The following is a 23,459-nucleotide window of genomic DNA, read 5'->3' as shown; positions in this document are numbered from 1 at the left end:
CTAATTGGCGTTTCTAATAGTTGCACAAAATGACAGAAGAACTGGAGAAGAGGAAGAATGAATATGAACTAAAAATGAAGCAACTAGATTGCTTTGTGGACTCATCTTCAGTAACATTTCCTCAGGTATAGCATTTGAAAGAAACATTTTCATTGCAATGACTGTTAAAACTCATCGAAAAGGACTAATAAACTTTACAGCATGGCTTCAGGCTGGGACTAGAAATGACGATGTATTGAGAAATGTATAATTGATGATCTGTCTGCCAGGAATTTATTAACATATGTCTCCAAATAAGTAATAAAACATGTAACCAAAACTTAGGGGAAACAGTTCTTTACTAATAGTTTGTGGGGTTTGTTTCTTTTAACTTGACAGTGTCCAAAAACTCCCCCCAATTTTGATGTGAACTTGGTAAAGCTCTTGGAAACTCATGAACAAGAAATAGCTGATCGGAGGGCTTCTGCAATAAACCTGGAGCACCTTGTACATGAACTGAATGAAGAACGAAGAGCTAAAAATGATGAAATTCTAAGGCTGAAGGTACTGTGCATTAATCTCTACAGGCCATTTGTAAGGTTAAAATAAGACAGAATAAAGAATTCAGATTTTTAATGAGTTCTGCTTAGAAGTCTGTTCATTAAAGCAGGAAGGCAGTTCTTGGTCTTTTTACCTCGGCTGGCAGCAAATAGTGGCAACTTGCTTGACATGTCCATATATCTAATTTTCCCAAGGACTGAGTTGTTTCGTGTTCATTATTATCAAATGGTAATGTTATTTTTGCTGATGAAACTGTTCTGACTTAATCTAAATCAAGTTTCTAATAAAACTGTAAATGGAACAGTGATGCAGATCTTTGCCAGAGAACTGTGGTTGTTTTCTGAGAAATAGTTTCGTGTTGTTTTACTCAAAAATATGTTCAACTGGAAATGAAAACAGAAATTGCAATTTGGTCTTCAAATACAATATTGCCAATTTCACTTGCTTAGGAACAATTAAATGAGTTGGAGAACTTGCGTCTGGAAATGCAGATATTGGCGGAGAACAACAGGAAGTTACAGAGCCTTGTAGAAGCTCAGAGACTTAGCAAGAACAGGTAAAGTAAAATAAAACAAACAAAAAAACCTGTATTGACTGGAAGCAAGTTACCTTAAGGTAAATAAATTTACAGTTTTTATTTCAAATACAATCTTGCATATTGAACATATAATTAGAGATTGACTCAGCCTTTTCTATGAAAATTTCTTACTGGCTTGTAAGTTTATTGCCTTTAAAACACAGATTCTTGAATATAACAAGCTTTTATAAAGGAAATGGAAATAGAATGTAAAATACACACATAGCCATTTCTGTGTATTATGTATTACCATATCACTCATGCACTTATGGATTTCAGTAGATAGGAAATGTCCAAATGAATTCAACACAAGTTTTAACATAGACAGAAATGGAATCAGTTCTCCATCTTGTGTTTTTGAGGGTGAGGAGTCTCTGAAAAGATCGTACGCTGCTGTATACCTCAGACTGGCGATATCCTGAGGTTTAGTTTGAACTGTAATCTGTATAGATTAGTGTTAGACAGAAAATATTTTGGTTTGTGGTTTACCTCGTTTTGTTTTGTTTTCAGTTTTGTAAAGAATTAAATAATCTGCTGGTTTGCTTCTTGTGAAAAGAAATCTTAACTAGCAGCAAATAATTCTGTTGATATTTAATGTCAATTCATTTTTAAAGGGCAATTTACTAAACAGCAACTTAATGCTAGGTAGGAATTTAATCTTTTTTTAACTATTAAATATATCAAATAATATTTTCCAGAACTTTTCTCTCCATTCAATGAAGTATCAGTGCTGTCAGTTTTAGAACTGACTTTTTCATAAGTGTTTCATGTAAAAGAACACTATTAAATTTGCAAAATGAAGTATTCAAATTAGAAGATGCTGTGATTGCATGTGTGTGTGCAACTCCAATTTGTCCTTGCATTGTGTGTATTATACAATAATCTTCAATTATGAAGGGATGCATTTGTGGAAAACATTCTGTGCCCAAGGTGGGACAGATCAGGTGGGATACGGAATGACGATGATGTCTGTAGGGCCTTCTGCTTAGTTTGCAATAGGCATTTGAAAGTGTGTTGTGAATTGAAATGGGAAGCACAGGAAAACAAAAAGTGGTTACTTTGTCATGGAAAACTGGATTCTGTGGCTTTGTCTTTCACACAGTTTATGGCATAGGTTAGTTGGACCCAATTTTTCACAGAAAAGCATTACTTTTATGTTCCTTGTTTGCTAGATTCCTGACTTGGGACCTTGGGACGTAATTTGGATAAGCATTAACAACTCAGGTGTTGTTATTTGATAGGAGTTGTGGTTTCAATAGACCAAAGGCTAATAGTATATTGGATGCTCTCTGTATAATCAGTTTAGATATCTCAGGTGGAGATATTCACAACAGACATGTGGCTTATCCATTATGGGAGCAGCCGAGAGCAGCAGCAGGTAGTGGTTATCTTCGTGTAGCCCAGTGTTAGAGAGTGAGATGATTTGATCATCAGTGTCACATGTGACCACGTAATGAGATGTGACATCTTGGACTACATTGGAGGATGACTGGGAATACAAAATTAGACCCAAGTGCCTGCTCTCTTTTGGTATTTAGTGTCAGGGCAGGGAAGAGGAGGCTGTGCAGGAAAGGCCACCCCTCACCTCTGTAATGCTAAGTTGGAGAAGGCTCAGTTCACCACTTTGGAGCTGGTACAGGCCAACCAGTACTAGAATTTGAAAGGCTCAAGCGTAACCAATGATTCTAAACTTAAAAGGTTTTAAAGTTCAAGTAAGTATCCACTGAGAAAAAGTAAACGTAGTGTGTTGCAATTTTGTCCAACCATTTATAAGCTGGATGAATTTGGGTGGATTTTGGAATTGAATGGTACCAAGACTTAACAAGGACAATATATAATTTTTATTTCAGTTCTCAGAACTTGTTAGACTTTTGAAGCTGGCATTTAGTTAGCATTAACATAAAAAACCACCCATGCATACACACACTCTGACAGAGGTTGTTTATACCAGATCTGAAAAATAAATCACCCTAGCTAGATATGTTGACAAAGATTTTTTTAGTTACTGAAAATAGTGATCTTTTACAACTGCATCAAATTACAATAGCTGTTAATCAATGAAGTTCTTTCTTTATGGCACCCTACAAGAATGAAGTGATCCTAATGGTGTGTTGGTTTGGCGGTTATTTTAATTTTATAGTGTTCGCTTACTTCCATCCAATGTCATGTTTATTAAATTTGACAAAATTAAAAGTTTCCAAGTCTTCTGAATACAAAAACCTTTTTTTCTTAACTTGGCAAGACCACTGAGCAACAATCTTGTAGGAAGGAGTTGCTTTCTGCAGTCTGCATGTGAACATCATTAAATAACAAAACATTTACCTCAGTCCTGAAGCTGTCTAACATACAGTTGCATAGTTGTTACATTTCTAATTGTCTCCATTAAAACATTAGTTTCTCTATACTCTAACAAAGGAAAATGTGATGTTCTTGGAATATCAAAGTTTAAACCCTTCCAGAGTTGTTTCATGATGTTCAGTATTCTGAGTATGAACATGTGTCAAGACAGCTACACACACTTACTTATTTGATCTGGATAAGATGATGTTTTTACAACGGGTTTCTTCTGTTTGTGAGAAACTTTCCTTATTCTTGGATTTCCTAGTGATCAGAAACATCCTGACATTCAGTTCCTCAAAGAGAAAGAGGAGGAGATTGCTGAAGAACGACTGGCCAAGGTATATTACCCTTCTCATGTTAGTTGCTGTTTCCCCACTGTGAGGTATTAACATATTTTCTTCTATTTCATGGCAGTGAAACACACACTGATTTCTAGTGAATTCTAACAGACACAGACCCTGAAACTTAAGGTTTCCGTCTTGGTCTGACACCAATGAACTGGGTGTCAGAATGCACAATAAGCAAAAACAGATTCAGATCACTAAATCCGACTCATCTCCACAGAGCTGGAAAGTGAAGGTTGTGTCACTTGCTGATGTCAAGGCTCTGCCAAAGTTGCAGCAGAGCTTGCCACAGATCTCCCACAGAGAAGAACCCCCTGTTAGAACCTCCTGCTCTGTTGTGTACGAATGGGCAGAGATATCGCTGTAGGTCATTTGTACTGGTGTGAAATTGGAAATGTGTGCCTATAGCAAAGAGATGAACTTACAGTGAATGTTAGAGATGTGAGTTACTGAGCAATAGGAAGATTTGGGTAGGATCTGGAATGAGATACGTAGCACCAGTTAAGTGACAAATAATTTTAAATATATGTATGAAAACATTAAACATTAAGAATTTAATATTTTTGAACTTTTACAGAATAAAGCAATGGAGGAGATGCTGAAAATCAAAGCAGAGTAAGTTTAAATATTGTTCATTGAACTGGAGGCTTGTATTGAACTCATTAATACGAAAAAGGTATATTTAACAAGAGAAGTCCAAGATCTAAAACTATAGAAGATGTAATTTGGAAATGTTTACACTTCTGCAAGACACATTGAGTTCCTACTCTTTTTCATCAGTAGGTGGTAGTAGCCTCTATTACTACATTTTCTAAAAGGGCAGCATTATATCAGGAAAATATTCTGACATAGGTGGAACCATAGGAATCTTAAATTGGAAGGGACATTTTGAATTGTTTAAAATTATCATTTTTGCATTCTTTTATATGCAGTTAATTCTAAGTTCCTTCCTTATCAAAATTAAGTTAAATACTGTTCTTTATTAATATCATAAATATTTTATAATTTTAAACTTAATCTAATTATTTGAGGGTTTTATGCAATATTTGTTTTAATTTTTGTGATTCAACTTGAATAATAAAAATTGTTTATTGTTAGAGAAAATGTTTTGAAAATGTTGCTTCTGTTATTCTTTTCCTAATCTGTATTGCTTCAGGATTCACAGTGGCTGAATCTTGTAATATTTGTGTTACTTATGTAGAAAGCATTCCATTAAATGTAAATAACTTCTTTTAAGGATGAAGACCATTTTTATGCACATAGTTATTTCAAAAGTAATTTATATTAAGTTCTCCAGAAACCCAAGTCTTAATCAGGGGTTATTTTGCTATTCAGTACATTGGTTTTTTTCATACCTGTCTGGTTTCCGAAATACACTTTATAACAGTGTTACAGTGTCTCATACAAACAAATATTGTACAAAGAGGAAAAAGACACTTTTGTCATCATGAAAATGTCTTGAAAAATGCAGCAAGCGAATACTGTTTTCATTTAGGTCTTCAACACCAGGCTTCAGTGAAACAACATTGATGACAAAAATATTTCAATTTATGCAATATTTGAATGGATATGCAAAACTACTAAAGTTCCTATGATCAGTAGACAGGCTGCTAAGTTTGGCATGGTTTAATATTCTGTGAGACTGATAGAGGTAAAACATTTTTAGCAGGCAAGACCTCTATCTGAAGTGGTGGTCCTTCTGTAACTGGGCCAAACAAGCTCAGGTCACCTCTGAGCTGTTCAGAGATGTTTCTGAGCAACAAGGCCGTTGGGGAAAAGTCATATACAAACAAGCAATTTAGGAGAAACTGGAAGAGAAGCAGAGTTCATCTGGCAAATTTACCTGCCTTAGATGAATTCATAGTGTTCTTGTAGGTGAAGCTTCTGTTTTCTTCCATGAGTGGACTTGTATGGAAACAGCATGCTTCCCAAAAAGAGCAGCAACTCCAAAACACCAGCCAGTTAAGAGATTGCATCAAAAAAGCTGTGAAGCAGAATGTAGTTTTTCTTTTTGTTAGCACTGAGTTCTAGGGAAAATAAATTGTCTTAAAAGGATATTTTTAGAAGAGGCTGCCTACATGTCCAAGGCTGATTTACTAATTCAGTTGTATGCCATTTATGTTGGGGTTTAATATTATATGATGCTTTTATATTGGCAGATTAGAAGAGACCAAGAACACCCTCAAAATCAAAGAGAATACTTGTCTTGAAATGACTCTCGAGATGGAACGAACAAGAGCTTTGGAGCTGAAAGCATTCAATGAAAAAGAAGAAATTAGATCAAAACTGGAGGAAATGTATGAAGAGAGAGACAGAATTGGAAAGGTTCTATAATTTTTTTGTCGTCTTTACAGTAGAATCTTATTCAGCAGAGGTAGAGCTGTTGCTAATTGGATAATCTGAATTAATCAGTGATCAAAGACTGCCTCTGAAAACGTTTTGTCTTGCAGTTTAGTGATATTTGTAATGCCGTTTCCTGCACTGGTGGAACTCTCGGTATGGAAATCACTGTTGCAATTTGTAGTACAAATCAAATGGTGCTTTTGTCCTTTAGAGGGATCTACTGTAGTACCTAAGGAGACATAAGACAAATGCGTGTTTCCTGAATGAACAAACTCTTGCATCATATGTTACAACAAACTTAAATCTTAGCATGTCAATAGTTGTAAAGAAGCGATTTCTTCTGAAAAGAGAAGGAGGGGCTGCAGTTAAGAGGTACACAATGTATTTATTACAGGAAATGGACTTGCTGAGGAAGCGAGTTAACTCTCTTACTGAGGAGAACGGGAAATTACTTGGTCATCGAAACCTAAACCAGAAGATTCAGTATCTTGTGAAACTGAAGAAAGATTACGCTAAACTTACTGAGGTAAGTTGCCGAGTAGAATACAGATGGAGTAATGGCCTGGCATACAAGAGAGATAAGCTTTGAGAAGGGAAACGAAAATTCTTGCTCTTCTGTTGGAGAGTAATAGTAGGTACTTCTGATTTTATGTAGTTTGGTGGTCATGGCTGGTCTGTCTCCTCACAGGCCCCAGACAAGAATCACTTATTTCCTCAGGTACATAGTGTATAAAACACTTGAACAAGTGTAGATACCACTTATTTAGAAATATGAAAGGAGTATGATTTCTTTAATACACCCGTGTTTTTTCTGTTTTACAGGAGACTGAAAAACTACGAATTGAAAACGCTTTTTTGAAGGAATCAAAAAAGTGACATAGGTAGACACCATGATCAGCTATGACACAAAACTGTGGAGCCATATTTTTTAAGTGTACAGAGTAAGCAAAAGCCAGGTATCAAACTTGACTTTTGCCGCAGTCCTGTAATAATCAAGTAGTTTCTGGATTTTTTTACTGGCAATAGCTTTAGTGAAGAATTTTTATTCCAGCTAAGTCGGCAGCTTTCGATGACATATTAACACCTTCCTATAATTTTTTAGAAACTGATTTTGTGTAGGTGCTGGAAGATACTTCCTTGAAACTTTTGTGTCCTTTGGTACCTTGCTAAGGAAAAGCTTTCTCACTGGGAACACACTTGCATTCTTGTTTCCTTTTGTGCTTTCATTCAGGTTTCTACCTCTTCTGAAATGCTACATTTTTCACCAGAGCCAAATTTCTAAAAGCACAATTTCTTTGAGTTAGTTTTTGTTGTTTGTTTTTGGCTTTTTTAGCTAAAACATAGGGCGGCTTTACTGGATTGCTTAAAAATAATTTTAATATTGAAGTTTGTTCATAAACTGAATGTGAATTTAGTAATAGACTTGTAAATAGTACTATAAATATCTTCTGGCTTTGTAGTCTTTTCTTTCTCTTTTTGAAATTAAAATGCTTTTTAAATATTTTTTTCCCCAGTATAATCTTACAGCAGACTTCTATATTGGCACCGTAGGAAATTATTTCAAAGTCTTTTGCAATCATTTTCTTATCAAACTAAAGTTAGAAATGTTAAGAAACAAGATCTGAAAATATGCAGGACATTTTACGAGTATGGCATAAGTTCATTTAATCGCACTTAAGATTTACTGCAAATAACTGAAACTTCTTCAGTAGGACACAAAAATATAGATTTATATACGAATATAACACACTTGTGTGTTTAGCACCTTTTTTTTTTTTAGCTGTCAGTAATACCATAATTCCATTTTTGGCTACTTTGAACAATACTACTTTTGCCCACAAGCGATGGAGCAAAAGGGAATGAAGAGAAAGGTGTTAAATGCAGCATATTCCTAGCGTGTACTTCAGTACTCAGCTGAGGGAAAGTAGATTTTCCCCCAGCTAATGTAGGAATTTTAAAGTTGCCTAATTGTGTGGATTTGTTTCCACTTTGTGGAGTATAGATGTAAAAAACCCTAAACTTAAACTAGGGAGGTTTTTTTCTGTAGACAACAATAAGAGATCAGAAGTAACTAACAATTCCTGTAATAGCAGTTTAGAGGGGTTTGTCTTGGACCACAAAGCTTTCGTCTCCTGTTGGCTTGTTGTTGTTATTGACATCTTCTGCTTCTATAAATGTTCCTGAGCCTGTTTGTGTGACTGTTCCTGGACTATTTCCACGCAGACAGGGGTTTCTGCCCCTCCCGGGAGGGGGAGGCTCGATCTCTGTTTGCTCACCTGTGAGCCTTACTCTGTGTTCTGTCTACAGCAGGACGTCTTGTCCCCATATTGTTGTTTTTGGTTTGTTTTTTAAATAAAGCTTTTGTATATAAATCAACATTGCAGAGGAGCGTTTTCCTTTCCTTTTCTCCCCCTCGTCCAGCACCGCAGCCCCCGCAGGGCCGCCCCTTCCCGTCCCGCCCGCCCCTCGCAGGCGGAAGGCGGCGGGACGCGGCGGGACCCGGAGATGCGGGCGGGCGGCGCGGCGGCGGCGGCGGCGGCCGCGGGGCTGCTGGGGGCGGCGGCGGCCGCCGCGGCGAAGCTGGCGCTGGGGCCGGGCGGGGAGGCGGCCGGAGGCTGGGTAAGGAACGAGGAAATCAGAGCAGGGAAGCGGCTTCCGTGTGAGTTAACGCGTGTTCCGCGGGCGGCTTCCCCCGCGGCTTCGCTGCTCGTCGCGTCCGTGATGGGGAAGAAACAGGCGGGTTCTCCCCGGTGCCCTTCCGGGGGCTGCCCTGCACCTGCCTTCGGAGGGGTTTGCTGGAACGGGGGCGATCTCGGAGAGCCCAGCCGTGAGTCACCTCTCCAGGCAGCCTGGCCTTGTAGCTGCTGCAGGGTTGACTAATGCACGGTGTTAATGTCCATAGACAGCGAGCAGACTGGAGCGAGTCTGCTGGTATATGAAACAGAAGAAACCAAGCATGGTATGGGGACGCCTGAAACCAAATCCGACTCTGAAAGCGCCTTTGCAGTGGTTTTATGTCAGCTCTGTTTTAAAAGCAGGATGTCGGTACACTTGAGTATCAAAAGCTTGTTGTCGGCCCTCCACTTTGCTAATAATGCTGCCCTGCTCCCTCTCTTGTTCTGTTTTTCACTCGTGACAAGAGCAGAGAGGTGGAGTGGTTGATTTCCATTGTGCTGCTGAGCCGATGTGCTCATCTTGGATGTTTGTAAAGGATGATCCTTAACTCAGTTGTGTTTCTCAAACCCAGTTGTGCTGAAGGTTACATTGGACTGCTGGCCCTTCACCTCACGCAACAACGTTCTCACCTGGAGAGGTGAATTCTTGCACAGAGGCTGTGAATGGGGAGATGCTGAGGCAGACAGCACACACGTATCATAAAAACCCATCAGAGATATAGAGCAGGGGTTGATTTTCAAATGGCGAATGTACATTTGGATTTGAAACCCAAAGGAAGAACCCACACGAGAAACTGGATCTGAAAAAAACTCCAGCCTTGCATCAGGAAAAAAAGAAAATCAACTTTTGTGGTTATTAGAGATGGTTAGAAAAGTGAAAACTCAGTACTTACCAATCCTGTTGATCCTTTCTGATACATCAGAAAAGGTAGCAGGAAAGAGAATTAAAAAAATCCTCATACTCTTCCCAATCCTGCCCAAAAAGATTGTGCTTTCCACTGCTAGAAAAGCAGAGCATGGAATTACTGAAAACGTTGACATTTTTCTGAGTAATCCTTCTCCTTTGAAATTGATAGAAATATTGCCCATTCATTGGGGTTTTTTTGGCGTGGGTTTGTTTTTTTTTTTTTAAGGTTCTGTGACAAAGTTTTGTGTCGTTGAGGTGGAGTGTTGCCAGCAGGTCAAGGGAGGTAATATTTTCCCTTTACTCAGCAATGGTGAGGCCACACCTGGAGCACTGTGTCCAGTGCTGGGCTCCCAAGTACAGAAAAGAGAGCTACTGGAGAGAGTCCAGCAAAGGGCCATGAAGCTGATGAAGGGACCAGAACATCTCTTCTGTGAGGAGAAGCTGAGAGAGCTGGGACTGTTCAGCCTGGAGAAGAGTCATAGAATCATTTAGGTTGGAAGAGACCCTCAAGATCATAGAGTCCAACCATAACCTAACTCTAGCACTAAACCACATCCCTGAGAACTTCGTCTATACGCCTTTGAAACCCCTCCAGGGATGGTAACCCAACCATCTCCCTGGGCAGCCTGTTCCAAAGAAGGCTCAGAGGGATCTCATCCATGTGTACAAATACCTGGAGGATGCACAGAGGACAGAGCCAGGCTCTTTCCAGGGGTGCCCAGTGACAGGACCAAAGGCAATGGGCACAAACTGAAACATGGGCGGTTTCCCCTGAACATCAGGAAACTTTCATGGTGAGGGTGACCAAGCACCGGTACAGGTTGCCCAGAGAAGTGATGGAGTCTCCATCCTTGGAGATATTCAAAAGCTGTCTGGACACAGAGCTGGACAACCTGCTCTAGGAGCTGGGGTTTGGACCAGATAATCTCCAGAGGTCCCTCCCAACCTTAGCTATGCTCTGATTCTGTGTTCTTCTCTTTTCTGAACAAATTGGTTCCTCCAGTTACTTCCTTCAAGTCCATTCTAGGTGATAATTGTGAACTAAATCAGTTTAGCTGTAAAACTAACGGTTTTGAAAACTAACAGTTTTAAGTAAATGCCGTAATCATCTTAGTAGTTTAAATTGCACAGGACCATAGGCGCTTTTTCAGAGGGCTCACTCTTTGAATCGTGCATCCTTGCTACAAGCCTGTCTGCAGAGCAGCTACAAGGTGACAGAGGTTCAAGGAATTTTGTGCTTGAAGGAGAACAAGAGAAATACAAAAATAAGTCTAAGAGAGCAGCCAACACTTTTGCAGGGTGGAATGTGGCAGCAAATGTTAAAAGTGTATTGACGCTTCTAAGAGGTTATGACGTAGGGTAACAGGATGCTCAACAGCAGCACAAAGATGGATTTCCTGGCCAGAAGGATGTGTCATGGTAGTCCAGCCTGAGAGCGGCCTGACCAGGAGGGGTCATTTCACTTGAACAAAAGTTTTCCTTTACTTTCCTCTCTCCCCTGCCCAACTTCATCTGAAATTACTTCTGCCACTTCAGGAGTGATTCTAGATTATCTGAAATGTACACTGAAATTAATCTCTTAGAAAAGCAATCAGAACAGTAATACTTGACTCACTGGGCTGACTCGGCTGAACCCTTTGCAGGAGAGGAATTTCTACCTCCCTCCTTCCTTGTGGGGAACACCTGGGGGTGTTCCTATCTCTCTACTGACTGCCATTGCGATGACTGCCTCTCTGCCCAGGACACAGAGGGACTTGACCTCTCTTTGGAAAAACCTTCCTTCTGGGCATATGCCATCTCCCGAGCTCACTGCAGCTGATTTCCCTGGCTCTGCAATAGAAGAGGAACCCATGGGTTCAGGGTCACTTTTGAAGATAGCTTAGCTGCTGTGGTGGTGGGAACCAGCTTTGCTCCAGCACTGGTAGACTGATGGACAAATTCTGGTTGGGCAGGACCTCCAGAGGTCTCTAGTCCAACCACTGCTCTGCAACAGGTTGCCTGTGACCTTCTCTAGTCACGTTTTTAATATCTCCAAGGTTTGAGGGCCCGTGACCTCTGTTCCAGTGTTTGATCACCTTTTTTTTCCCCTTGTTTCAGATCAAGGTTTCACTTGTGCTAATCTTCATTTGCTGCATCTTCTCATATCCCAATGCACATTGGAGAAGAGCCTGGGCTCCATCCTCTCTATACCTTTGGGCAGGTGGCTAATGACAATAACAAGATCTCTTTTTCTTAAGGCCTTTTTTCCTACTAGAGTACCTCAGTAAACTCTTTCTGATCCAGAAATAATATACTGAATTTAGGTGAAACACAGAAAATTGTTTTCCCCTCTCATCTCCTGACTCCCAAGTCTGCCGACCCACTAGAGGCATATGTGGAGGTACCTAACTGCCCTGAGCAAGGTAAAACTGCCTGGTCACACAGGCAGAGGGTGAAGCTGGGAGGCAAACCTCGTCCCACAAGCCTAACGTGGGAGCAGGTTTCTTCTTTAGAAGGCCAGTAGCAGTGGGGGATAGTTGTCCCTTTTGCCCCTCTCTGCAGAGTTTGCCATGGCAGCAGTTGGAAAGCAAAGTGCCTCACTGGTGTGAAGTGCTTTTGATCGTTTACTGTTGTCCTGATAGTTTGGAGACTTTTGCCACAAGTGGGGCAAAATGGGACTAAACACCATAACTGGGATGGGGTTAGCCTCTGAGAGCTCGTGCCAGCTATCAAGCAGGGATTTGCTTTATAGCCTTTTCGTTTTAACCTTGTATGTGTTACATCACTTGCTTCAGAAATCCCTGTGGCTTTCGCTAGCTTGTGGTTAGCAATTTTTGTCAGTCTCACTTCTGTGCCTGGCAAAATTATGGATAAGATTGTTCTGGGAATTATTGAAAAACACCTGAAAGACAACACAGTCATTGGTCTCCGCCAGCACGGGTTCATGAGGGGAAAGTCTTGCTTAAACTTAATTTCATTCTATGACAAGGTTACCCACCTAGTTGGCCAGGGAAGCCTGTTGATGTGATCCTTTTCGATTTCAGTAAAGCCTTTGATACAGTCTCTCACAGTATCCTCCTGGACAAGATGTCCAGCATACAGCTGGATAAACACACAATGCAGTGGGTGAGCAACTGGCTGATGGGCCGGGCTCAAAGGGCTCTAGTAAATCGGGTTATGTCGGGCTGGCAGCCAGTCACTAGTGGGGTTCCGCAGGGATCCATCTCAGGCCCAGCACGCTTCAATGTCTTTATAAATGACTTAGACTCAGGACTTGAGGGATGGCTTAGTAAGTCTAGCCAACACCCTCAGACACTTGGTGTGAACTGTAGGGTTGTCATATGCAGGGACAGGAGTTGGACTTGATGATCCTCGTGGGTCCCTTCCAACTCAGGACATTCTCTGATTCTATGATTTCTTCCTCTGAGTGAGAGCAGGGCATGATTGGTGGCCTCCATTGACTCGGCTGGCTGGCAGGGGGCTGCAGTGCAGCCGTTCTTGCAGGGCAGGTGCCACCTCTCAGCTGTGCTTGTTGGTAGCTTCACACCTACATTTCTGTCTGCTTCAAGATGGATTGCACCGCGGACTGAGAGAGGTGATGGACCGTGAAGGCATGATCACTGCGGGCTTAGACGAAGCTTTGCTTTCCCTTGCCCTCCTGCGCTCCCTCAGTGTTTGTGAGTCGTTCTGCCTGTGAGCTCTCAGGAAATCTGCTCTGCAGCAAGCTTGCAAAATAAGGCACGAAGCCCCTCAGCTCTCACTTTTGTCCCAGAGGACCCTGCTCTGACGTCGCTGCAGCAGTAAGGCAGGCCAGGTCATGGGAGGTGGTGAGGACCAGTGGTTTGGGACCACGCTGGTCTCAGCCCGAATTCACAACCAACAGGTCCTGGACCACAGGCAGCGCCAGCACATACAGCTTTGACATCCTCTCTGGCAGGGCTGAATTCTGCCCATTTCCACACACCTAGTGATGAGCAAAGGGCATTTCACCGTACTGTGTGTGGACCACGTCTAGAGCTTGAGAGCTTTCTGGAGTTCGGCTTCTGGCCTGGCAGCTGCTGTACACTGTCCCACCACTTCCCAGCTCATGGTCTGAGCCTGGACTCACAGCAGGACGTGCCAGGGTCACGCTCCATCCAGGGTTATTTCCTCGCTTCTGTTTCCTTCTGCGATTTAATATGTTCATCTTCATGTAACATCAGCCATTAGGTTTTGCTCCAAATTGCGTGTGAAATAGGGGAGATGGATGAGCGGTCAGTGAAAACACACGGGTTTTTCCCTTTTGTCCTACAGATGCCTGTGCTGCTTCGTGTCGGCTGTGTTGGTTTGGTGTTTGCGTGCAACGCGGTGATGTGGACGGTCTTTGCAAAAGCCCTCAGACTCTCCTCCTCCTCAGCTGCTGCCTCTGTGACAACGACGGCCTCCAACTTCATCTTTTCGGTGAGTGGATCCCTCCCCGGGTGCTGAAGCCTGGAGGAGCCCAGCAATGCGGGAACGGTCACACTGGATGCGTGACCAGCATCGCTGGCTGCGAAGGGAGAGGTACAGATACAGACAGACGTGAAATGATTGTGTCAGGCCTCAGCTGCTCTGCCTGTTCCTGGCAGAGGCTGTAAGACTATTTCTGGGTGGTGCAGGAGGAAGGGTGCTGCTGCCCAGTGCAGTGCTTTGCAGCAGCTGTACGGTTTACTGAACTTTTCTAATTGCCAGTGAGAGCCAGAGCTGGGAGCTTTGCTTTGTTTTGCTTTTTCATTGCAACACCTCACCTGTGACGAGCCAAAGCCACCCTATCTGGGTGTGAAGATGCATCACCTCTAGTGACAGCAAGAGCATTTTGACCTGCAGGTTTTTTCTGCTCACTTTTCACTCTCAGCAGCTACCCACTTTTGTTGCAGTGCTCCAACAACTCATAGCCAGCTCATGGTGGTGTACAAAACCTAAGACACTGGGGCCCTTTTGTATCAACTGGAGTCACCCAGTCGACTGGACGTTTGGCTCCCGAGAGGTGCTGGGAAGGCAGCAAAACACGTGTGTCTGCCAAAATCCTGTTTCAGGTCTGCAATACGGCTGTGCTTCCAGGCTGGATTGTAGAGTAGGTTGTCTTTGGCATCACCTGCAGCAGCCATTTCTCTTGGTGGTCCTAGCAGGAGTTTCCTCAAGCAGGTTTCTTCCAGGACTGGCTCCCCCAGCAGAAGTCCCTGCAGCTCTGGCAGCACAGGAGGCTTTGGGGCAGCTTGGCCTAACAAAACTTTGTCTCTGTCTTTTCCTTCAGGCCATCCTGGGCAAGCTTCTCTTCGGGGAGACGTGGACGCCTCTGTGGTGGGTCGGCCTCGCTGTGACGCTCTGCGGCCTCGTGCTGCTGCACACCGCTGCGCCCTGGCCAGTCCAGCTCCCGGCGGAGAAAAAGGAGGCGTGATGGCTGCTGGAGGGGGCATGGCACAATGCCACCCCTCGTTCCTGCCTCGTGACAGTGGCCCCGGTCCCCAGCTAGCTCCGAATGCACCAGCCGCGGACCTGCTGAGCCCCATTCACCTGCTGAATTTGCAGTCACACTGGTTGCGTCTTTCCCAGCAGGCCGGCTGTGGTGTGGTGGCAGTGACAGCCTCGGAGGGAGCTGGTCTGCTCTGAGTCAGTATTTTGGAAATCAGGGCCAGAGGCTTATCGGCCGCTCCTCCTCTTCACACCCTGTGGCTGCAGAGCTTTCTTGGTTTGGGGAAGGCTAAAAGTAAACATGGTAGCTGTGGAAGGTGCCCATGCATCAGTACTTTTCCGTCAGAGTACCTGTCCCGAAATAGAAAAGCAATCAGAAGTAGACACTGAAGGCAGCTCATATTTCTGCTCTGCTGTTCCTGACGTTCCTCTCTGCCTCTTTAAATGGCCCTGGAGCTCCTGCTGCCTGTAAGGCTGTGGGGCCTTTCATTAATTCCTTCAGCTTCCCGTATCAGTCACACACACCTTTTAACTTGCCATTTGTATCTGACGACTACAATTCCCACTTTCCCATTCCTGAAATGTTACTCACTCTAAGGTTTCTGTTCTTTCCTTTAAACTCTTAACCAGGATGGGGTTTCGATCACCGTTGTAATTTTGGGAGAATACAACAGACTGCATGCGAACAGCTGCTTTCACTGAGAGTGTCCATGTTCAGCACATCCCCCCCTCCCCACTTAAGCTGGCAATTGCTTCAACATTTGGTAAAATTGAGTTTCTCAGACAACGTTTTTTTTACAGCTCTGGATGATGCCAATTCCCATTTGTGTGATGTAACCAGCCATATCACTATTACCCATACGCGCTAAATTTTGAGTCAGTGATTACTCTGTGTTCAGGATGAGATGCCTGTCAATGCGGCGCATGTGTCAGGAATCATCACTTCTAAGGTATTGACTTCTTGCCCCTGCCCCCACATCTTCTTGTACTTGGGAATTTTTTAATTGAGTCCCTAATCAAGAAATAATAATGATGCCTATAAATGTATGCATCATGCTGGTGATATCACTTGTTTGCTCTGGGCTTGCCAGCTTGTCTCTGTCTTCTTCTAACCACAGAAAGTGAATCATGGTTGTGGCATGCGCAGAAAACCTAAGGACACTTTTCTGTGAACCTGTCCGGTTTGTCGTGACTGGCAGATCTGTGCCGTGTCCAGCAGAGGCACAAAACTAGACTCACGGCTGGAAACGCCACGGGAGTTGGGTTCGTGCCTTTTCCTTCTTTGTATCAGAAAGGTGAAAAGACAGTGTCCCCAGAAGAGGCCCCTGCTTCAGGACAGCATCCTAGCTCATCACATCTGGCAGCCATGTCCCAAGAGGGGCAAAGCTTTTGCTTCTCCCCACGGTGTGCCCAGAAGTGTGCCCCTCCAAAGGGACACACTGCGCGTGGGGTGGGGCAGAGGGCAGAGTGCTCCAAGTGCCTTTCCTCCTTACCAAGGTGGGTCTTTGCACCTGGGGAGCTCTTTGTTTAGCAGCAGAGACAGAAAGAGTGGGGCATGTCCAGCCTCTGGGAAACAGGGACTTGACATGGTGACCCAGCATCCCTCGTAGGTCTGCAGAGATGACAACCAGGAGCTATGTACATCTGGTCACCTTAGAGTTTCGTACATGATGGAGAAATAATGAAGGCTGCAAGCCTGATTTGTTTGACCTTGTTATTAACTCTCAGCCAGCTGTAAGCCGTGGCCGCCTTTGTGCAAACAGCAGGAGAAGGACCAGACTCTCTCTGTGTAATTTGGCTATTGCCCCTCCTAGCAAACCTTCTGGAAAGATTTTTAACATAGACTATCTCAAAACTGGCATTTCTTTGCTGCAGTCATTGTTGGAGGTCAAGGTCCAGGAGATGATTGCACGTGTGCAGAAAGCATGGGCAGCGTTTTAATCGATGCTCACTTTTAAGGTGGAAGAGCGTGAATTAGGGCTGTAAATTTACTGTCCTACATATGTAAAGGCGGAAACAGAAACAAGTTTTCCTCCAGTTCATGTGGGAGGAAAATATTGCTGAGCAGTGTGTGTTTTTTGGCAGAATCCCTCTCCTCTGTGTACACAGGGTCTGACCTATGTCTGCTGGTGTTGCTTGTCTGTGTGGGGCCAGGGCTGCAAGGAAGGGCTGCAATCACTGCATGGCAAAGCAGTGCGTCTCTGGTAAATGGTCCATGTGTGGTCATCCAGAATGCAGCTGGAGGTGTTCTCAAAAAGGGTTACTGGCATTTCCAAACTGAAACAGTGTCCAAAGCTCAGTGGCTGAAATTTAATATCTACTGATATTTTAGACACCACACATACCCAAAAAAGTGATGTGAGACTAGTGAGTGATGTGTTTAAAGAATGAGCGGTTCGGATGTGGTGGACCTCGTAAAGTGGCTGAAGATCATGGCCAACTGTTAAGACCGTGGTTTACCAGTGCAGAAGGTGGGTTATTCTTACGCAGGAGCTACACTAGTGTGCTTTTGTGGAGTTTTTGCACACTTGAGCCAAGGGTCTTTTAGAGAAGAGTCTTGGCCACACCTTTCTGCTCGAATTCCAGCAAAATACACTTTTGTTTGCCCATCTCCCAGTCATTGCTGTAGTGAGTCTTTCCTGCAGCTTCCCCTCATTCTCAAACGCAACCCTAATTTTTCAGCATCTTGTTCATCAGATTTTCTCAAGCGGGGCTATACCATGTCACACTTTAAACAGCAGAAGAAGCAGGTGCATGGTTAACGGCAAGGCTCACAATGACACTCATGAAAACTGAAGTATTCTTGAACTAATGGTGGGAAGCATTTTGAAAAATCTATTATATAAACAAGGTCCACAAGTATTATATTCTAAGGCAAATAGTATCTTGTATGTCTTTACAAGGAACAAAGCCAAATGAAATTAATAGTCACAGTTTAACCAGAAAGCATAGTTTGACCGATTAGATAAGGAACTATACATAAAACCTGAGAAATGTCCCAGTTGTCATTGACGAGTAGCAATTGAAACTTGGAAGGTTAGACAACATCCTGGTCACAGCATATATCAAAATAACTTGAATGATGATATGTTTGCCCAGGTGATAAGTAGTAGAAGTAGATTGTTTTGCTGAATTTAGTATACTTGAAATTTCCAAGGAATATGATTCAGTGCCCAGTGTTGACTCTTCAGCGACCTTAAATATTGATCACAATGCAAGAGTGTCACACACTTAATTCCACTAAAATATTGCAAGTGGTGGGGTGTTTTTGGAGAAGGAAGTCATGGTGACTCGACACGCCAGAAGAGTGGTGCCACGGCTCTGACCTTGGCTGTCACAGAAAAGCCATAAAGTTAGGAATAAATGGGCACTAATCCTGATATGTTCGTGGTGCCAGGTGCTCTGCTCGCCTTCTGCAGAAGGGTAGCAGCAAACCTTCATTTTGGGAGTTCGAGCTGTGGAGGGGCATTGTGCGGGGTGGGAGCTCATCCACAGCAAACCACGCGGTGATCGTAGCTTGTTTGGGCTTGGAGAAAACACTGGGGTGAGCTCAAGTCAGTGCTAAAAGCCTTCCCAGGAGAGCCAGCAGTTTGCCTCTAAATATCAAGGCGGGCCGGGGGGAGTCGGTGTTGCACCATGTCACTTTTTAAAGTAAAGGCTTGCAAGAAGACAACATTTCTGAAAATGTGGTCCTGAGGAAGGAACGAAGTATTTTAGACTGTAAAGCAACACCTTGTACCTTCAGGTGGAAGGTGGATGTTGAGCTAGGTGTTTCAGTGCCCTTTCTAAGACAAGTCTGTTTCTAGATACTTTAACACCAAAAGAAAAGGTCAGCAATGTGCCTGTAAAATCTGAAATGGGTTCCTGGGCCATGGGCAGGGGTGGGGGGTGACCTGGGGGTAGGGACAGTCAGTCCCAGTGGTGGCCTCAGGGCCCCGATGTAGTCAGTGGCTGTCCCTGAGGTTCAAGAGGGGTGTTGGGAAACTGGTCTGGCAGAAGGATACCAAGATGGCAGGAGCCTACAAGGAGAGGCTGAAGGATGTGGCCTTGTTGGAGAGGGAGGCTCAAGCTGACCTTAGAGCAGCCGACACATGCTTGGAGAGGAGTTATGGAGGCAATAGAGCCAAGCTCTGCGCTGTAGAAGTGGCCAGAACAAGAAGAGGCAACAGGCACAGGTTATGTCTTGGGAATTTCAAGGTGACCATCAGGGAAAAGAATGTCACCAGAATGTTCACTGCTCAGAGAGGCAGCAGAGTCTCCACCCATGGAGATTACTGAGGTTTAGCTAGACATCAACTGACCCTATCTAGTGTTGGTGACCATCGCATCTAGGCAGGAGGTTGAACTTTCTGTGACCTATGGCTGGATTTCTTGGGCAACACCAAAACCAGCTGGTTTGCCCTTTTGCCTCCAAGTTTGTCAGTTCCCATTAAATGCTGCTGTACCACAGAAAGCAGGTGCCTTCTTGAGATGCCATACAGACCTAGGCCACCAGAGGCTTGTTGGCTAATCACGGAAACCATAACAAACACTTGTGTATGCATTTGTAGTCTGAAAACAAATGCACTGTTATGAAAGGAGAAGGATCCCACCATACTTGGCTGCTGATACTGAACTGCTTTGTGCATTTGAACCTTTGCTGGTTGAGGAGACATCCCTCTGCGTGCAAAGCTGGCGGTGGCTTCCAGGGCAGGGTAATGCTGACCAGCTGCAGCAGTCCAGCATGTGGTGACCAAAGGACTGGGAAGCCTGGACCTTGTAGTGCTCTGTCCCATAGCTGCATGAAGCACTGCAGCAACCTATGCCCAGTAGTAGCACTTGACACAGAACATTTTTTGCCCTGCTGAGCAACCAACCAGCCACTCTTTTTACTCTCCAAGGAAGCTTTTTGGTTTCTGATCTTAGTTGGTTTGAATTTTCCTCCAGGTTCAAGGAAAAGTGGCTGTGGATGGCTGTATTAATTGCCAAGACTTCCTAGGGAGCTCCTGGGGCTAGTGCATGCCCTTGAAGTCCTGAGGGATTGCTGGTTTGGGGTTAATGAGGGATTGCTGGTTTTGGGTTAATGCCTGGGGAGCTCCTGGGTTGGGCCTCCCGCTCCCGTTTCGCTGAGGGGAGGTGATACACACCCTGCTCCCCCCTGCACAGGTCTTGCACAGCACAGAGACTCCACTACAACAACGGAAATAACTGGGACGGGAGGGATGGAAAGAGCAGCAGTATATGGGGTGTGGCAGATGGTACCACCACTTTTTGGAGACACGTACATTTTGAACCCAGTGCTCAGCCTCGCTTGCTCAGAGGCTGCTACGGGCTGGGGTTTCGTCCCACCTGTGGGAGCTGGGGCTGGGGTTTGGCCACACGAGCAGCTCACCTCCTCCCGTGACAAAAGCACAGCCTCTTCATTTTTGCAGCATGAGTTGCATAACTCTACTTGGCACCGTGACCTGCTCTCGGTGCTTGAGCGCAGTCTGAACATCAGCCAAGGCTTCAAACCTAATAGTTTTCAGTGAGTTAAGGCAAAACTTAGGGAGAAATGAGCAGTGCCCCAGGGCAGGATGAGGCATTACAAATTCCACATTTCCTCCTGCCAAGCAACTGTTTCCTCATCCAGAGAGGTATTTTGAATGACTCGTTCTTTTTAGGACACTCCTGAGTTAGGCAACTCACAGGCATGGCTCTGCCAGGAACTAGTGCTGCATGAAAATGCTTACTAAGAAACCCTGGTGAGCACGGAGCTCCTCCAGCTGCCCACCAAGGTGAGAGCATCTTGTCTGCTGCGAAGGGCAATGGCCTGGGTGCTACGAAGAGGGGTGAGCGGGAGTGTGCTGGCTTGGTTGCTCTTCAGGACGAATAACCACAGATCCCTGCCCTCAGTCAGCCCTGTCATACCAAGGAGGCCGCCACACATGACTTCTGCATGTCCGGGGGTGGGCCAAAGCGTTTGAACCCACCATGCTTTGGGCCCGTTCCCATGCAGCACATGAGCCAGGTCTCCAGCACTGGGCAGGACTGGCTCCTTCCTGCAAATCCTACTGATCTAGGAATGTTCTCCCTTCCCACCACGTGGAGATTTCAGTCACGCTGCTGGCTGGTGGGGGTGCAGCATGGCACAGTGTGACCTGTAGTCTGTAGACTGTGTACATCTATATGTGTACAGACACACACACCCACATAGACAGATGGGAGAAGCTGTCACACCACCCCTGTAGAAAGAAATGTTGCTTGAAGACCCTGGCATGCAAGTTTCTGTTTTCTCACTTAGACATGTGCAACCAAATACATATCCTGTAGGTGGGAAGGTATTCTGTCAGTGTTTTCCTTGTTCTCTGAAGGTGTTTTTAATATATGGATAAACTATGTTATCTCTGGTTCAATATTTGCGCTTTTGATTTCCTTGCCCTTACCATTTATTTTTTGCAGCCCTCTTTTGCTTTATTTTTCCTCGTACCTTTTCATATTGTTTGCTTTAGGTGTAGTCTGTGGATGTGTGTCCACACTGCAATCAGTCAGTGTGGTCATACAAGCACACTTGGAGCTAGTGTGTATGGGTCAATGGCAGTAGGGTGGATACGGCCCTGGAGTAACTGCACCCACCCCGTTGGGCCCTTTCCAAGCACACGCTGTGGGCTGCACGATCACGTGGTGGTGGTGGGAGGTCCTTCTCCCCATCTTGGGTCTCTTGATGGTGTGGAACTAAGTCGTGAGGAGCAACTTAGCAGGCTGGGACCGTTCAGTGTGGAAAAGAGGTGGTGGTGGTTTGTAACGAGGGCTGAGAGGACCATGAGTTGCATGGAGGAAGTAAGCTGGCATAGCTGTTGACTGTCTCCTCTACCACAAGGATGGGGCCTGCAAGAGAAGTTAGCAAGCAACAGTGTCAAAGCCAGAGGAGCTTCGTTCTCCTACAGTGTGTCATTCGACTGAGGAACTCCTGCCCACAGGACACAGCAGATAGTAGTGGGTTCCTTGGGTTCAAAAAGGGAGCAATTTTATTTAAAAAAAAAAAAAAAAAAAAAGCGGCTTTCTGGAAGACATGACACAATGGAGGTTTTTTTGTCATTTCTTGCACAAAATTCTAAAGAAGTCTTTTGCTGAGAAGCAGAAGTACCTTATCCTGAGTCACTTTAGTCCAATATATAACATAATTTTCTCAGCACTGGAGCATGCTTTTTTGGGTATTTCCAGTGCAACAGTTGTACCAGAGTTGAGGGTCAAGCAGTCATAGTACTGAAATCCCAAGTTCAACATTTACACATAGTTGCCCCCTATATCTAGACTGATTTTGCAATTTTGCTTCTTGCATCTCAACCAGGGAAGGGGAAAGGGGTCTTGAAAAATAACCTGAAAAGGTTATAGCATTATATAATTTTGGGTTGCTGTTAAAGCAGCTCTGTATTTTTCTGAGATGGCCTGGCGTAAAACCTCGATTTCCTGTGATGACCACAGGACTTCTCTTTCAGGGCAGCGAAAGTGCTACACAAGAGCGTTTTGCCTGAGTAGGGATCACAAGGCCATAAGCCTACATTTGGTATATGTGTAGTCGTGGTCTCTGTATTAGCTTTGTCTTTGCCTTCTTTGGGACAGACTCCCTGGGTGGTGCTGGGTTGGGCACAGAGCAACGTGGTTTTCATTCCTTCTGGAAGTAAGTGCCCAAAGCTATTCACCTACATACTTAACTTCAGGTCCAAAAACCTCTTTCAAAATTCAGTGAGAAGGAAACAATGGAATTTCTGTAATGATTTTATTGGCATCAATCACTTCTCTGGTATTTGCCTTAGAGAAACTCATTACCAGTTAGCTGGGGCCAGATGACTTGGAATCAGTTAAGATCTGGGCTTGGCCATCTTGCATCAACCCCTGACGTCCAATTGCCTGCCACAAGTTGGCTCATGTAAGAGCAGAAGAGAATCTGCCTGCCAGGAACATGAGGTGCCCTCGGGTCATAGCTGACAGGCCACTGTCACAGCCCATGGTTGGTGTACATGAGTGAGAAGTGATCAGATCAGCACTCCTTTCAGAGTAACAGCAGCACAACATGTCAGGGTCATTACGTGGATGAGATGTGTCTCACTACTAGGAAACTCTTAATGACCAAGATACAAACATAATGAAATGGTGAGGGGAGGAACAACGTAGCACTTTGAGTACGGTCCAGCTCAAAAGAGATGGACCAGATCTTCAGCTGTTCTTCGTCTGTGTGGGTTTTTTTTAATTTTTATCCCCCCAAGACTTCTCGTTACTTATCATTCCCTAGGCTGTGATTCAGGAAGGACTCAACACATACTAGTTGGTACACCTGGGAGCAGTCCTGCTGTGGTCAGTGGAAG

General features: G+C 44.3%; 2 protein-coding genes across 2 annotated transcripts in view; both read left to right on the top strand.

The window, feature by feature from the left end:
- The window catches only part of KIF15 (kinesin family member 15), a 36,778-nt gene extending 29,301 nt beyond the window's left edge, over positions 1–7,477 (top strand). Inside the window, exons 28-35 of the mRNA XM_065628023.1 lie at positions 21–125; positions 379–543; positions 990–1,096; positions 3,723–3,795; positions 4,379–4,416; positions 5,961–6,126; positions 6,539–6,670; positions 6,967–7,477. Coding sequence (XP_065484095.1) covers positions 21–125; positions 379–543; positions 990–1,096; positions 3,723–3,795; positions 4,379–4,416; positions 5,961–6,126; positions 6,539–6,670; positions 6,967–7,020 — 840 coding nt within the window. The 3' untranslated portion in view covers positions 7,021–7,477. The remainder of the gene's footprint in view (positions 1–20; positions 126–378; positions 544–989; positions 1,097–3,722; positions 3,796–4,378; positions 4,417–5,960; positions 6,127–6,538; positions 6,671–6,966) is intronic.
- A 1,172-nt stretch (positions 7,478–8,649) lies between these two features.
- On the top strand, positions 8,650–16,182 carry TMEM42 (transmembrane protein 42). The gene is made up of 3 exons (XM_065629498.1): positions 8,650–8,763; positions 13,999–14,145; positions 14,978–16,182. The coding sequence occupies exons 1-3, from the start codon at positions 8,650–8,652 to the stop codon at positions 15,119–15,121; spliced, it is 405 nt and encodes a 134-aa protein (XP_065485570.1). The 3' UTR covers positions 15,122–16,182.
- The last annotated feature ends 7,277 nt before the right edge of the window (positions 16,183–23,459 follow it).

The sequence above is a fragment of the Caloenas nicobarica genome, chromosome 2 (genome assembly GCF_036013445.1).
Source record: "Caloenas nicobarica isolate bCalNic1 chromosome 2, bCalNic1.hap1, whole genome shotgun sequence".
NCBI classification, from domain to species: Eukaryota; Metazoa; Chordata; class Aves; order Columbiformes; family Columbidae; genus Caloenas; species Caloenas nicobarica.
The sequence above is the reverse complement of the archived record's forward strand: the minus strand, read 5'-3'. Positions and strand labels throughout refer to the sequence as shown.

What these genes read in the sequence shown, in the direction of transcription:
- TMEM42 (XM_065629498.1), top strand. Translation starts at nt 8,650, where the DNA reads ATGCGGGCGGGCGGCGCGGCGGCGGCGGCGGCGGCCGCGGGGCTGCTG. An exon ending in GGGAGGCGGCCGGAGGCTGG is followed by an intron (nt 8,764 to 13,998) that starts GTAAGGAACGAG and finishes TTTGTCCTACAG; the next exon opens with ATGCCTGTGCTGCTTCGTGT. An exon ending in CCTCCAACTTCATCTTTTCG is followed by an intron (nt 14,146 to 14,977) that starts GTGAGTGGATCC and finishes CTTTTCCTTCAG; the next exon opens with GCCATCCTGGGCAAGCTTCT.